This window comes from Mangifera indica, chromosome 20 (genome assembly GCF_011075055.1).
Source record: "Mangifera indica cultivar Alphonso chromosome 20, CATAS_Mindica_2.1, whole genome shotgun sequence".
Lineage (NCBI taxonomy): Eukaryota > Viridiplantae > Streptophyta > Magnoliopsida > Sapindales > Anacardiaceae > Mangifera > Mangifera indica.
In genome coordinates this window covers 1,662,034-1,678,881 of record NC_058156.1, presented here as the reverse complement: position 1 = coordinate 1,678,881, position 16,848 = coordinate 1,662,034, and the positions used below count along the sequence as shown (strand labels likewise).

General features: G+C 30.5%; 2 protein-coding genes and 1 long non-coding RNA gene across 13 annotated transcripts; 1 reads left to right on the top strand and 2 right to left on the bottom strand.

Annotated features, from left to right (window-relative positions):
* Window positions 1–4,648: 4,648 nt before the first annotated feature.
* On the bottom strand, window positions 4,649–7,660 carry LOC123203843. 11 transcript variants are annotated; one of them, XM_044620292.1, is made up of 4 exons: window positions 6,906–7,496; window positions 5,676–5,782; window positions 5,527–5,603; window positions 4,649–4,992 (listed from the first exon to the last, which is right to left on the bottom strand). In XM_044620292.1, exons 1-4 carry the CDS (start codon window positions 7,000–7,002, stop codon window positions 4,947–4,949), a joined length of 327 nt encoding a protein of 108 aa, XP_044476227.1. In that variant the 5' UTR covers window positions 7,003–7,496; the 3' UTR covers window positions 4,649–4,946. The 11 variants fall into 11 exon arrangements, 2 of the variants coding, with proteins under 2 accessions (XP_044476227.1, XP_044476225.1); XM_044620290.1 differs by having other exon boundaries at window positions 5,527–5,782; window positions 6,906–7,310; XR_006499384.1 differs by having other exon boundaries at window positions 4,649–5,603; window positions 6,520–7,485.
* A 6,476-nt stretch (window positions 7,661–14,136) lies between these two features.
* Window positions 14,137–15,935, bottom strand: LOC123204587. Its single transcript, XR_006499581.1, has 3 exons — window positions 15,801–15,935; window positions 15,293–15,408; window positions 14,137–14,544 (listed from the first exon to the last, which is right to left on the bottom strand). It is a non-coding gene; the product is annotated as an uncharacterized LOC123204587 (long non-coding RNA).
* On the top strand, window positions 15,422–16,773 carry LOC123204584 (homeobox-leucine zipper protein ATHB-12-like). Its single transcript, XM_044621324.1, has 2 exons — window positions 15,422–16,031; window positions 16,126–16,773. The coding sequence occupies exons 1-2, from the start codon at window positions 15,750–15,752 to the stop codon at window positions 16,459–16,461; spliced, it is 618 nt and encodes a 205-aa protein (XP_044477259.1). The 5' UTR covers window positions 15,422–15,749; the 3' UTR covers window positions 16,462–16,773.
* The last annotated feature ends 75 nt before the right edge of the window (window positions 16,774–16,848 follow it).

The following is a 16,848-nucleotide window of genomic DNA, read 5'->3' as shown; positions in this document are numbered from 1 at the left end:
GGATGAAAAGATTTGATGAACATGTTCAAGATATCTATAGAAATTACTCTAAATCTATGTTAAGTATCTATTGTTAGAAAATTTTTTGAAAACTAACATTAATTATGAATTTTTTAAATAAAATCGGATAATTAAATAATTAAATAATAATTTATAAATAAATTTAAATGATTAATAAAGACAAACTAATACACTAAAAATGTTATAATTTAATTAGATAATATTAGTGTACATCCTAAGGTTTTATTGGAGCTTTGATATAGTCTAACATACTATATATTGGTTAGATATCCTCTCCGAAATCTATATAGTATAATTTTACCTATTGAAAACACCCATTAACAAGGTTTCAAGAGTGAGAGCTTTACATATTTATATTGCATGATTTTCTAGATATTTTCAAAACCCAAAAGTTTTCAATTCAATACTTTATAAATCCAGAAATTATGGTTGATTGATTGATTGATTTTATTTGGTTCATCTAGGTTAAATTTTACATCTATTTCTAGAACAAACTGATACTGGCTTGCTTTTATGGGTTAATCTGCGTCAGAAATGATGATATTATTCTGAAGATAAGTTCTCCATTCGTTAATTCTTCAAACACACAGCAACCACTACTTGAAAACCTTCATGTACCACAAACAACTGACAATATCCTGGTGGTGCCAGGGCCCTAATGGCCGGGGCTTCTCCTTCCAAATAATAGTTCTGTAAATTAGCATTCTTTTGCACTTCGTTAACGGCCAAAACTAGTATCCTTTGTTTCAAGGCAACTGAATGTGTTGGAAATGCTGGGGCTATCATTGTGACATAAATATTGCCAAGTTTACGCTTTTCTCACGAACCCAATTGAATTTTTTTTATTATATTTCAGCAACATGCCGGGCGTTAAATATGGCAGCGATGGATGGCCTAGGTTTTCTTTGGTTAAAATAGGGTTGATGCTTCAAGACTTAGTTCAGTAGGGTAAAGGGTAGGGAAATTGCGGTTCAGTTGGATAAATGAGCTGAGGATTGATATAGAAGTGGAATAATGGAACCACTTAAAATCTGAAACCTGTTAATTAAGATTAGTATAGGCATTTCTTCCATTTCCCAAGTTGAATTCTGGGCTGTGATCATTAACCAGCCACAGGATCTAGACGCAGGAAAAATGATTTCAGCAAAAGACTTTTGAAATGAATCTAGTAATCATTGTGCAAACAAAGATCAAGACTTTAGCATTAGGTGTGGTAGTACTAGTGTTTGTATTGGGTGAGAGTTTCACAGGAAGAACTGAAGAGCCATTGCTAGGGTAGTCACAAGAAATGCCACCTGGTTTTACAGGATAATCACACCAAATAAGTCAAGTGTTTGATATTGAAATATCGTAAGAGTTTAAACACCCTACCCCTTCCGCACGAAAACAACCCTTTGGGATGTCATGTTACTATTTGATTGGTCTGTTCTGATTCCAAACAGAAAGTCTCAAAAGGCATTAAATTTTTTGCTAAAAGACTCATTACCACCCAAGGTTAGGTGTAAATCTTAACTCATACTCTCTAACTTTTAAAAACTCAAAGTCTCACATATAAATAAAATTTTATTAAAATTCTCAATTAAAGTTAAGGTAAAACCTTTATTTAATAAAAAATTTAAAAAACTAAAGTTTTATCATATTTTCCTTTTACCTCAGTTTGAAAACTAACCACGAAAAGGTTTCATCGTTTTTCGATCTACGATGGCGAGAACAATGGTTGCTAGAGGGTAGGATAAAAAATTCAGAGAGAAAATTGTTACTTTTTAAAATTTAAAAACTTGAGGTAGGGGAAATTATTATATTTATAAATCTTTGAGGAGGGAAAAAATATGATTAATTTTTAATTTTTTTAATATTTTAATCTAAATAACATTTTTATCCTTAACTGGAATAGTAAATTTTAAATAAAAAGTAGAAATTTGGACTTTTGAAAATTAATGGGTATGAATAATAATTTCACCAAACCTTGCGTGGGAAAAATTTTGGCCTAAATTTTCTTAACTTTTAGTTCTTTGGACTTGTCTCTTCCACTCTGACAATGACCAAAAAACGCTACAGTATAGTTTCTAGAATTGTATAATTTTTCTGGGCATCATTCTTTGCATAATGCTCACGTCTCTTCGAACAAAACACTATTGAAAATTTCAGCTTCTGAAGATTTCATGTATGCATTTACATGGCCATTGAGACCGTGAATTAATTAGGCCCAAATAAATTGGATAGAGGGCTTTAAAATGGGTTCAATGGGTTGACCCGTTCATCACTTAATTAATTACGTGTCTTAGTTTAGTTTTCCAAATTGGACTAGTCACGGTGATTTTCAAATGATTGTCACAATTATTTTATTAGTCTTATTACTAATAATAAATTAATGGGCAATTATTTAGATCAAGAAACTAATATCTCTTGCTTGAGGTGGCAACTAACGGATAAAGATCGAATACTTTAATTTTTATTTTTGTGTTTATAAGAGAAACTTTTCCCAATCTTTGTCTCTTCCTTACAAGAAAATTTCTCTTTTTGGCACTTTTTCATCCTCGTAAAAAGTATTTTTCACACTCTCTCCCCCCTATTCAGTTAAAAAAATAATAAAATATTTATTATATGTTAAAATGTATTTACAATAATTTAAAATTTTTAAAAGTAATTTAATATATAGGAATTTAAAATGTAAGGAAGGAGACGAATTGGAAAGAAGAAGAACTGAGGATGGGAAGAGCCCCATCTCCATCTATGGAGATTTTAATTATCGTTTTTGTTTTTATCAGAGAATTCTTTTTCCGTTTGGAGAGAAAAATAAGGGGATAGTGCCTCTGGTACTGCCAAATCAGCATGATCAAGATTGAAAATTTCCCTTCTGAAGGAAAATAAGGGGACGGTGCTTAATTAAAAGCATACTTTAAACATGGGGTTGAAATAATTTTTTCTTGTTCAAGGAATGAAAGAAATTATAACATAAATTTATAATAACGTTTCGTGATTGACTTCTTGTTGCCCATAAACAATACAAATCTGAGGCGTAACAAATTAGAAAAGGTGCATGAAAGAGACCCATTTTCATCTTGAAATATTAAGATGCCCACCTTTTTAGATCAAAATTCTTTTGGCTAGCCAACTCAGAGATCAGACGAAATTGCTGAAAAATTGCCAAATAATCTCTGATTGACTATGTCCATGTATTAAATTAAGAAAATTCCCATCAAGGTGCATGCTGGGATAGTGGATCCTAGAGTTGTTATACACTAAAAGACTTTAAGGAACAATGTCAACATCAACGCACAAATGCTATGCGAATACACTTTTAAGTACATAAATAAATACACAAATAATATGTCATCTTTTGATTAAGTGTTATTTTATCTCTAATTGACTGTGGACCCAAAGAGGTCAAGTAGAGTCATCTAACCCTTGAAAATTTTGAGTTACCCCTTTATATGAAAAATGAATGTTCAATATACCCTTCTTAAAAAATTACCAGTTTAATATATTTAAAATATCATAATAATCCCTAAAATTCTATATTAACATTTCTTAGACTTCATCATTTCTATTGATCCCCTTTACTTTTATTTTTATATAATTTTGACCCATTTGTATTATATCTTTAGATCTATTATTGATGTTAATAATACATCACCTGTATATTTATTTGTATACTTAAAAGTGTTTATACATAATTTTATTAAATTATATATAACTCAAAATCTTTGATCAACTTGAACTTGATATCAGTCCGTGAAGTGGCCTGCAAAATGGTCTAACATTTCAAGTAAATCTGTGTTAAGAGCAGCCATTCAATCATGTTAAGTTAAAGGCCTCCGGAAAGCAACAATAGGTTCGCGAGGGCAAGAAGAGAAGGCACTGCAAAGCTAATAGCTGTGCTGCATGAATATTGAGGTCAAGTATACATTATTAATTTGCCTAAAGTGCAGCAGTATTTATTAGGTACAATTGTTTGGTGAGTTTCAGTTTTGACTTATCAATAGTTAAAGTCATTTCACACAATTTTCCTACATAATAACAAAGATTAACTCTGTCAAAGCTGAGCAAAATTATATTTCTGATATTTGAAGGCTTTGAAATAGCCATTAATCCTTAGTCTTAAGGGTGAGTTTGGTTGGTCGGATGCAAAGATTACTTTATTAACCTATCATTTATTATTTATATTATTTTATTTAGTTTATAAGTAATAAAATATTTTGATAATATTTTATTACTAATAATGATGTGATAAGTAATATTAAAAATAATATAATTACTACCTTTATTTTATGTATTAAAATATTATCAAAATAATCTCTTAATTTTTTTTAATTATATTTTACTTATTAATTTATATCTAAAGACATTTAAGTAAGATAATATATCAGTATTTTTTTATTATTCACAACTAAATACAATAATTATTTATATTTATCTAAATTTTAACAAATTTAATAAAATATAACAATAATTTTTGTAATAATTTTTATTTTTTATAATAAAAGATTATTTAAACCACTCATACCCTCAGTCTTATAAAATAGGATGAACTTTATGTGAGTAAATGGTGGCATTTACACCACTTAAGCTGACAATTTTGTACTATAGACCGCCAACTGGGTTTTAAAAAAAAAAAAAACCAAAAGAAACAACTGCGTTTAATTGCATAGAGTTACGTTCAATAGATACATCGTAGTCCATATTAATCACAGAGTGAGGATAAAGAGGAATCCATGGCGTCAATGCTGATGCTGACTTAACTGTATACAGTAGTAAAAGAGAAAGAGAGAGTCAGACCATTAATGGCATTCAGTGTTTCCATATGACTCAGGTTCAGAAATTGATGACAGAATGTGAGGCACACTACACAAACCACGCACCATTAATAAACCAACTTTGGTTCTTCTCTTGATGACGCTTCTCTCTTTCACCTTTCTAATCACCTACTGTTTCACCTTTCGCCATAGTTTTCTGCATACTTCCTGAACCCTAAACAGCCCCACAAACAAAACAAGCAAACTAAAACACACTATAATCTTGTGGCACAATAACGCAAAACTCTTCAAAATTGAGAAACTATTTTATATTTTTATGGTAGAAGTCCAAATGCAAAGCATGAGATTTGAAATCTACATTGAAAAATACAAGTTTATAGTGTAAAGTTTATATGACTTTAAACTTTTTAATCTCAATAATTAGTTTTTGAGGTATAATTTTCCTAAGGTTCATATAATTTGGTATTAAAGTTATCTTAACATTTTTCAGTTGCAATCTTGAGTGTTTGCTCAAGGCTAACAATCAGCCCACATTGGAGCAAGTGCAAGGTTTAATAGCAAGTTTTTGAGACGTAGTCCTCATATCACTTCCCGACCTGGAATTGTACATGTATAGACAAGACTAAATGGGTTTAAACAGATTCAGTGGTTCACTCTATCTAACATTATAAGAGCTACAATCTAGGGCGGAATGAAACCTTATAAAGTTGCAAGTAAGTTGCTTCTCAATACAGATCAGTCCGATTACCTCTTCTGAAATAATATTCTTTCACCTTCCTTTAAGAAATAGAAAGTGTAACACATACAGTTTCGCAAAAGCTGATCCTGCATATAAGCTCTTTTAGAAACAAAGTGAGACACTAACCTAAATAAAAACTCGTCTGAGAATAAAAGAACCTGATGGACAAACAATTTACAAATAACCACAGAAATATAGAGTATGAAGCTCATCTCTTGAGCTTTGCAAGGGGCCATCAGTTGACCATTATAATAGCTCCAAACGTCTGTGAAAAAGTACTAAGTTGATCAGTGATAAAGCAGCTGAAAGAACAAAACCAAATAAAACAAGCGGAGATTACAACAAGTAACAGGACAAAACCACATATACCCACATATAAAATCATAAAACTCAGTGGTTTCAGATGCTTAATGAAAAAGCTTAAAGAAACCACAACGTACAGGTTCAAAGTTGAAAACTAAAGAAAGAAATCGTGTTTAAGAGAGTTAGTAAATGTTAAAATCTGAACATATGACACCATTCACCATGAAAGCCCTAGGAAAAAGCTCATCACAAAAGGTTCGGAGTAAACGAAAACCTAGTCAGAGTTGGTGGAGGAGGAAATGGTGGATGATACTGGTAATGAGAGATGAAGCCAAGAAGGGAAGCCGAGTAGATCAGGAAAGAGTAGAAACAGACAGAGAAGATTCTTAAAGTAATCATGAAAGAAATCAGTTCAATGATGAAACCAAAAAGAGTTATACTGACAAAGAACACAAACCCTGATCCTTAATATTTAGAAAGAAAAAAAAAAGTGTAATGATGATCTTTTCCATTTCAGTCAGAAAAGGAGTTCAAAGGCAGTCAAAACCCTCATCATTACACCAATCTGCGCATGTCCAATGACCTTGATCGCCCTATCTACCCAAAAAAAACGCACATAGAAAACCACATAAATCAATACCAAAAACGAAACCCCACATATAGTAAAAATATGTGGAACTAAAACTAGGGAAAACTCACCTCAGATCAACTCCAAATGAAGAATTAAAATGTCTAAATGACAGATAGAAGCAATAATTGGGGGGAATGAAGCCTGGTCCGACGTCACAACTTATGATCAATGATCAATATCTCGATTGTTCATAGATCCAGTTGGTGGCCTCGAGCCAGACAACATTCCCCTCAAAAGAAAAAGCTTCCTCTCATCTTGTTATTTCTCCGGTATTTGACAAACCCAATTGACCCACGAAGTTGAAAGGGAGAGATGGATGGGTTTTGTGTTGTGTGAAGTGTGTGAGTGAGAAATCAATATGAAGGAAAACGAAGACATAAAAAGGCTCAGGGAAGAGAGATGGAGAAGGTTAAAAGGACAAACAAAGTAATTAAAGCGGCAGGCCCCTCCTTACCCAACTTCTCCAGAGATGACCAAGGCTCCCATCTCTCTCTCTCTCTTTCTCTCTCTCTCTCTCTCTCTCTCTCTCTCTTATCACTCACCTGATTCATCCATCTATCGCATCGTCTCTGCAACGTGCAAAAGCAATATTTATAGAATTCAGCCCCTCCTTCTCTCTCTCTCTCTTTCTCTTTACATGTTGATTTCAAATCCCATGTTCATCATCATGACCTATTCACGCCATCATATAAAAATATATATCTTATTCTTAATCAATCTAATCAAACCCCAGTAATCTCACAATTATTAGGCATCTTGTTATGGGAACCCATTTTCAACCATGTGATTATTTGTACATGAAAACGATGATAATGATGATGAGATCGCACCAAGCAGGTAAGCCAAAAATGAGTCAGAATTAGTTGAGCTAATTCACCGACTTTGTATAAGAAAATTTGGTTGCTTTTTGTTCAATTATTAATTTTTTACCATATATATTTTTGAAGGGTGTAAACTATAAATGATTTTCATTAAAAAGGGAACTCCCTCGTTCAGTGCAAAATTTTCTCTACTTTTTCTTCGCTCGCGGGGGATTCGAGATGACAACAGACACAGACAGACATAAAAAAGAGCAGTAGTCACTGGTCAGCGTACTGTTCAAAATTCAGGTGGTCTCAGCTCCACCCGATGACACATGGTCCACCCTATTCAAATTCATTTATAAACTTCACCCTTCCACTTTTATTGTATTCATATTTTAGGTATAGATTCAAATCAAACTAAATTTAAATTAATATAATTTTATATTGATTCGATTTAAATTGAATCAAATTTGTATTATTGTTAACAAATTTAGGTTCATTCAAGTTAGTAGATAATTTCGTTGAAAGATTACTATTATTTGTTAAGATATGATGTGATCAGTCATCAAAGAATAATTAGTGTTACTAAAGGGATAAACAAATTGAATTCAAACCTAATCATCAAAGTAAAACTCCAACCTAGATTTAACTTATTTGAATCAAATATAGACTTAAACCTAAACTGATTCGATTCGAATCTACCATTACCCCTCTCCTTACAAAAACATAATATAAATCATATTAAAAAGGCATGCTGTGTTCAGCGATTGCATTAAAGTTTCGAAGCATCAGTATACATCACATTAATTAATTTTGTGTAAAAGGGTGGGTGCGTTGTGTTGGGAAGTAGCACTAATTTTTGAAAAGAAAACATCAATATCCAAGTAGTCACGAGAATTGCATATATTAGTGTGAAATTCAATGGGGTACGAAAGTGAGTAAATGGTTCTAATCTAGAGGCTATTTCTAAAAGAGATAACAATTATTATTCCCCACCCAATAATGCCAAAATGACAATTATGTCAAAATGATAACCCAATAATGCCAAAATGACAATTATGTCAAAATGATAAAAGATACGGTTGGTTTCTAATAAATAAAAATTATTTTAATAATTTATTTTTTATTATTTTATTTAATTTATGAAATAAGAAAAAAATTTATATTATTTTATTATTAACAGTAATATGATAAGTAATATATGAGATAATTTTATTACCATCTCAAATTTAAATATTAAAAAATTAAGGTTATCTTAAGGTTATCTTAATTTTATATTTATTTAATAATTTTTAAAATAAAATACCCTCACTTTAAATTAATATAAAAAACATAAAGAATATGGTATAATAGTTATATCTACGGATATTTAAATAAAATAATATCTTAGTATTTTTTCTTATATCTAACCAGACATAATATTATTTATATTTACCCATTTTTGTCGAATATAATGAAAATTTATACTGGTGATCTTGAAGATAATTTATCTTTATAGTAATATTTCATTTTTGATAATAAAATATTGTCTAAACCAAACATATCTTTAAAGTTTAAAATGAAACACTAGAAATCTACAATACTCTTCAAGAATCAAAGCAAATACACCATAAAATCAACTCTAAACACAAGAATAAGAACAAAAATAGCCGGAAACTCAAGAATAGTAAAAGTGTTGAACAAAGTATAAATTAAAAAAATACTTCGATATTTTATTATCGTAATGAGAAACAATACACAAATATCTCATTTTACAAAACTTATACAAGCATACAACAAATTACAAACTGGTAAGATTAATCCACACCTTACATTTTACAAAATGAAAATGATTGCAAAAAGAAAACTCACTGTAAAACCGTATTTTACATCGTCAATTGAATCTAGGTTAGATTAATGAGTAGAACCAGAACCTTAGATTCCCTTAAAGTGAGAGAAGTCAAAATAAGAGAGAGTAGACAAAAGTCTGAGAAATATCTCATGCTTTCTCCTTTTTATTTGCATTATACTTTTTTAATAAAGTTGAAATTAAATATTAGTTTTAACAATCAAATTATATTTTTATCATTTTATAAAATATATAAATATTATAGGGTATATATATATTTATATATAAATATAAAATATCTTTTTGTATGTATGTATGTACTACAAGAATTCTCTAATAAATGCTCATTATTTTCCTAACATGCAGAGTCCTTTGCTTGAAATCAAGGAATTTGTAGAGAGCCAAAAGTGATCATTTTGACTCAAACAACATGAAAATTTTGAAAGCATTCTAGGTCTCTCTTTCCCAGGCGCCCTAATTTCATGACCATTGACCTAACGAATCCAGGAGGCACCAAACTTTATCTAGATTTTTGTTCTTAGTTCCCATTTCCTACCCCATTGTCTCTTTACTTCCAAATGTAAGAATTATAATGGTGAAATAAACCTGAAGCCATCAAATCAAGATCTTATCTCAAAGAAAAGATGTTTGCAAAAACTAATCTAAATCCATAGTAACATAAAATCATGTGGTTGAACATCTTCTATATTTAGAACCCAGTTACAGAGAAAACCTCTCTGTATCATTTGGAGATGAGATACAAGTAATTATGTAGACAAAAATAAGATTAGACCGGGACCTCGACCTATTTATATTATATTTTATATTAACCCATTATAAATAATAAAATTTTATAAATATGGTTTCTACACATTACAAAGCCCATACCAAAAATAGAATAAAACCATGCATACAAAAATTATACAAATTTTTGTATACAACCTGAGATAACAATTTATAATTGGGTGATGCAATTATGTATTTTTTTTCTTACTTCAAAATCACTCAATCAGATACCATCACATCATATTGAACATGAAAGTTTATACATATAGTATTACTCTAAAAAATAATATCAGTGAAATATGTCTAAAGTCCAATAATTTTATTACACCATTTGATCACAACAAAAGGAGCTCTAATTACATTACCTAAAATGTCGACAGTATACAATGTATACCATTATTAATACGTAGATCTAATATAAGAAAAAGATAAATTTTCCAATTCCCACCTCAAACATTACCGACATAGTCTCTTGCTTTACTTCAATGATGTGTTTGATTCAGGTAATTTTAATTATTAAAAATAAAAAATTATCACAAAGATAAATAACAAAAAGATTATTGGATATAAATTATAGCTATATTAGATAAAAAATTTTAGGTATAAATAATTATTATATTTGGTTAGATACAGTAAAAGAATATTAAGATATTATTTTACTAAATTATCCTAAAGATTATTTGGCTTTTATAATATTTATTATATTAATTAAAAATATAACTATTTTTATCCTAATAAGTTAATAAGTAAAAATAGAATTATAACAAAATTAGAATTACCCTGATAATATTTTAATAGTTAGAGTAGAACTGATAATCTAATTATTTTTACATTACCAGTTATATCACTATTATTAATAGAATATTATCATAATATTTTATTATTTAATAAATCAAATAAAATCTCCAATTAATTATTAAATACCTGAACACAACGCGCCCAAAATATTCAAAGTTTAGATTAATACTTGTCACAAACTCGGTTGAGCTAGCTACTGTCACTGTGTTTTTGTCATTATGTGCGCAGCTTGAGGAATCAGACCATGAAAGGCTGTATAAAATAAAAGATTGTGATCAAATTTGGTCACAAAAGGGCGTGAAATAAATATCATAATGTTGCTTGCTTTAGTAATTCAATAAATTAATTTGGCTTTTGTATATTTAAGTCTAAACCTCGCAGCTGCCAATAGCATTAGGTGCAAGAGTGGTTGAAAAGTGAAAAAGATGAGGAGGAGGGAGGCTTTTAGGGGAGCCGACCCTAGTAGGTCTTGGTTGAGAAAGAAGATTCTCTGAAGACTAAACAACGTAGAAATTAGAACCCAAGCTTACGTGGGTGAAATTTTTTTTGAAGTTTGAAACTTCAAACTCAAACATGCATACAGCGGTACCTTGAATTTCGTTTCCAATTCATTTAAGACGGCACCAACTTTCAGCAGCTGTTGGACATTGTTTAATTTTAGGCCAATGGCCTAATTTCCACCAAAGGTTAGTGTTTTCTTACATTTTTATTTATTAATTTTAAAAAACTGAAATAATATTATTATTTAATAAAAAATTTTAAAAAATTAAAAATTTATTATATTTTCTTCTATAAATTTAAAAATCTAATTATTTACCCTCATACCTCCTCGCTCAAGATTTGAAAAATGACAAATTCTTTTATAGGATTCGAAATTTTTTCCAAAGGCTTCTCCAACAATCGGAGCTAGTCTTCCCCACCATGTTTCATCGGCGGCAAAAGAAGAAGGAAGGCTAACCAATTTGCCCAATACTTGAAGGGTGACAAATCTCGACCATGATGCTCGAATGACACTAGAATTTTGGTTGCACGATTAGTCTCACTAATGTTGTCCGAGCATCTCTCGTCATCGTCCAAACACCCGAACATCATCCTATAGTAGTCATTGTCAAATTGAGCATTGTGACTGAGATTCTCGTTCCCATTCAAGCATCAGACAAAGATAAAAGTGGTGCCCTTCCTTCTCCTTCGGCAACTAACAAAAGATGGGTGGGGAAGGTTGGCTCCGATCACCGAAAAAGCACTTGCAAAAAATTCCAAACCCCATAGGAAATTTTGTTACTTTTCAAACCTTGGGTGAGGAGGTGGGGGTAAATTGTTAGATTTTTATTTAAATCTAGAGAGAGAAATGTGATAAATTTTTTGTTTTTCTAAATTTTTTTAAATGATGATTTTACCTCTAATAATAACTAGAAAAATTAATAGATCGATGGGTGTTTAAGTATTTTAAAGTTAATGGATGAAAACTTGAAAAAACACTAATTTTTGGATGGAAACTTAAGAAAACACTAATCTTCATGTGGGAATAAGTCATTTGACCTTAATTTTACTAAAAAGTTGGATACCATAACCTCCCAAATCTTTTACATGAGCTTAAAGATAACTTGGGTATAATTATCAGTATCATACGATATATGATAAATATCTTACGATATGATATGATATAGGTAAAAAATAATATATATCATGAGGTATATCAAATTAATACGATACAACGGATGTATCATACAATACGATATGTATCTTATGATACGATACATATTATTGATATGATTTGATATATTTTATAAAGAAAATAATGATATAATAAAAGTATATATGAGAAATATTAAATTTTCACAGATGTTTATGATATTTTCTAAAATATGACGAGTGAATTAGATCTTTTTATTATTATTTTATTTTTAAAAAATTGTATTATATGATACTCAATATATATGACAGAAAATTTGGTTTTTGATAAATGATATAATACCCGATTTAACAACCATAAACTTAAATGCCAAAAGTTTGAGGTTTCGATCATGAGAGGAAAGTTTAAATTACTTCCAGCAACATTTCTGATTTGCTAACAGGAGATCCTGCTCTCTTGCTTAAGAGAGCTCAAATTTGATAAGAGTTGAGAAGATCGAAATAGGTATAATAATTTATTTGTGGTTGAATTTATATTCACTTACCGAAGTTTCCATTACTCTCATGTGTAATTTCCTCGTTCTTGTAATCAATTAATTCTCATAAAAGATTAATATCAACTGTCAAACAAATATTTTTATGGCATAAGTCCATAATGTTATTCTAGGAGTTATTACCATTTTTGTTCTATCCATATGCAGTCGTAAGGGTGGATTCAAATCAAACTAAATTTGAGTATGAACCAGCTTAAATTTCACTTAAATCCATAAGTTCATCTTGAGCTCAAACTTGTTAGAGCTGGCTATAAAATTGTTGAACAAACTGTCGAAAAATGCTGAAGAAGAAGAAGAAATGTTGTCAAAAATGTCCTTTAAGACGATGAGTTTACCTATGACTTATTCGATCCGTATCAATTTAACTTGAACTTGAGCTAGGACTACCTATACTTGAATTCAATTTATTTAGAGCTAAACACCAAACCATGACCGAGCTAACTCAACTTGAATCCATTTAATCCCAATGATTCCTTTTAATTTAATACTTTTAAATTAACAATAAAACTATACGTACTTAATTTTAAGTATTTAATAGAATATTTAAATAATATGTTATTATGTAATTAAATTATTTTAAATTAAAAATAAAATTATACATAAAATAATATATTAGTTAAATACTCAATTGAGTATGTAAAACTAAATGTCCGTGCGTTACTCATAAATGGAAATCCATGGCAAAAATATATTAATTTTCATATATTGGGCTTTTAAAGTGCTCTCAAGTCAGATGTTATGGATGTCAACAGGCCCAACCATTTGGGCTCAAAACTGCCTGTGCGTACAGACGAAGTTATTGTCCTTAAAAGGGAAAATCTTGAAGCTGCTTTCAATTGATGAAAATAAGTGTTTTAAACCCAGACCGGTTCGACCGGGTTTATTAAGTTCAATTGGTTGAACCGTGAGCTAGTCTACAATGCAGTATAGTTTCACAATTCAATTCAATGTATATAATAAATATTAGCTCATTTAAAATTCAATTGAACTTGATAAATTTATTGAACTAAAAAAATTATTTAAAACTAATAATTTATAATTAATTTTTTTAATTTATATAATAAAGTGTCAATTATTTAATTAAAATATTTAAAATTATTTTTTATATATTTTATATTTAAAAAATATGAAAAATATTTAATATTATTTTAAAAATACATAATAATTTGATAATAAACTAAATTAATTGATTACTTAGTTAAATCAATCAAATCATAAATCAATAAAATGATTGATTTGATAACGATCCAATTCTAAAGAGACTCATGAAAATTGCAAATGCCGTAGCAAGAAAATGAAACTGTAATTGAAGGAGACTTGGTTACGGTTGGACAACAAAGACTGACGATCGAAATCTTCAAGAATCAGCTTTGTCTACCTGAAATGGAGTCCACTGCATTCTTCAAACGCTTCAAGACAAGCTTCAGCTGGACCATCGTTCCCACAACCACAACTCAAGAGCCACGTTCCAATTCCTGAAATCATTCAAGGAGACCCTTGTTTTGACATGTCACAGCCGTGGCATTTTGAGATTGGTTTAACGAAGACCCATCGGCCATGGCTTTGTCGTTAGCAATGATTAAAGGTTGCCACCCTCTCTGGATAAATGACTTCTAATCAACGTGTTAGTCTTTTGGAAAAGTTACAGATCCCCAATTCCCAAATGTTGAATGATTCATTGTACCATGAAATCTGACCCAAAACCCCATGTAATCAGTTTGAAGGAATGAGTAATCGAGAAAGTGTTAACACCCATGCAAATATACAAGAGGGATGAATGTTAATCCCATAAATTTTACAATGATAAAGTATGAGAAAAATTTAGGGTTTGTATATATATATTATATTGTTTGAAGATGATAAGATAAGATAAATTAAATATTTTATAAACTCTTTAAATTATTAAAATATATTTTAAATTATAAAATCTAAAAACAAAATCTATACTCATATTTATGAATTACCTACTAATATTAATTTTTTATTTTTTATTTTGTTTTTATTATTTTAATATATTTATTTATTAAATTTTAATATTTTTCTCCTCAATATATAACTATTTCGTAGAGAAATAAAAATTTATCTTAAATTATAAAAATATTTTTTATAGATTTGAAAATTTTTAATATTAAACACTGAATAAATATTTATAATAAAATATTTGACACTCATATTTTTTAAATTTATTTTTAATATAATAAATTTTTTAATTTTATAATGAATTTGAGTTAATTTCATATCAAAAGAAAGAAAAATATGTAAAATTTATATTAAAAATGTTGTAAATTTGATATTGACGAGGAAGAAGAGGATAAATATGCAAAATAACGGATGACCCATAGATATACCTAATTTATCCGCAAAAATTTATTACCTATTAGTGCAGATCTAAAATGAATACAAGTTCAAAAATCTTAATCCTAGTTTTTAAGCAAATTACCTGAAAATCCGGTGAATAACCTGTCTGTTTTATCAGGGGTATTTACATCCATGTAAGAATGGAGCAGAAAATTGACTGTTCGAGAAGGATTTAGCTAGCCTCCTGAAGATTGTGTGCTGTAGAAACAGTCAACCAGACAAATGAATATGAATCACAATGTCGGTGGCCGTGAGAGTACAACACAGAAATATCCAATGACAGGTGGTCCAAATTAAACGCAAAAAATCTGAGTACATCCAGAAAAATTTTCCCCAGCTAGACCAAGCTTGAGGCCCACTCGAGGGAATTTTCACATCACTTCCCTGACTATGAATGTATTTATTTGTTGAAAATCCATCACCCAGTTCACCTCTGCAAACATAACTACGCCCACCAGGCCAGGAGCAAGCTTTGAGTTTGATCGACCACATAAACAACAGTGAAATTTGAAGCCATTTTACCAGGCCAAGATTTGGATATGCAGCAGATAGCAAGTAAGAGAAAATTCAGCGATACACAAATCAAGTACCTGGAATTCATGTTTGAGTCGGAGTCAAGACCAGAGTCCAGGATGAAACAGCAGCTGGCTGAGGAGCTTGGTCTACAACCTCGTCAGGTGGCGACATGGTTCCAAAATCGTCGAGCAAGACTGAAGATTAAGCAGATTGAGCTCGATTATAGCAAGCTCAAAGCAAAATTTGACACTCTAGCTTGCAGCTATGAGTCCTTGAAAGAAGAGCATCACTCATTGATTGTCCAGGTACCCGCTTCTCTTTTCTCTGGTTGCATATATATCAACACGCTAACCATGGCTTCTAATGCTCTGAACTGAAAGAATTTTGTCGTTTCAACAGTTACAAACACTAAAGACTATGCTTGGGAAGCATCAACATGGCATAGAAAATTCAGCACTGGACCATGATGAAATCAGCGGAGATGTCAAATGCATGAACGAGGACACAACAACTGAACTGAAAGAAGTTTCCATCCTTGTATCTGAATGTAATGATCATATAAGCTCTGAGCCTTACACTGAGAATAAGAAAGGAGATGTTGAAAGCACTGTGGAAAACACTGCAGTGATTAACATAGAAGGCCACACAGAATCATCGAGAAACTGGTGCAATTTTGAGTTCAGTTTTCTAAAGGAGTCAAGTTCTACTTCAGAATGGTGGGAGTTCTGGTCTTGAACCAGCGGGCAGCATCCCCTCAAATTAGATCAGAATATGTAAGATTATACCCTCATAGTTTGGAGAGACTATCATAGCATCGGCAACAAATGGGAGAATCATCTTAGATAGAATTCCAATTCCGGCATATCACTTGTAGGGATGTTGCTCATTCTAGATATCCTTTGATCCACTGCTAAAGAATCCGCATCATCAATACTCGCCAAAATCTAGGTTAACTTTCAATAGATAGGTTGTACAGAAAATTTCCAACACAGATTATAGGGTGAACATAGGAAATCGAATTCTGTGATATAGAGCAAATTTGTGAGACGTATGATTCCAATAGTGGCAAAATTTAAAGTTGACAAATATATACAATGAAATGACTCGTACATGAATGCTGGC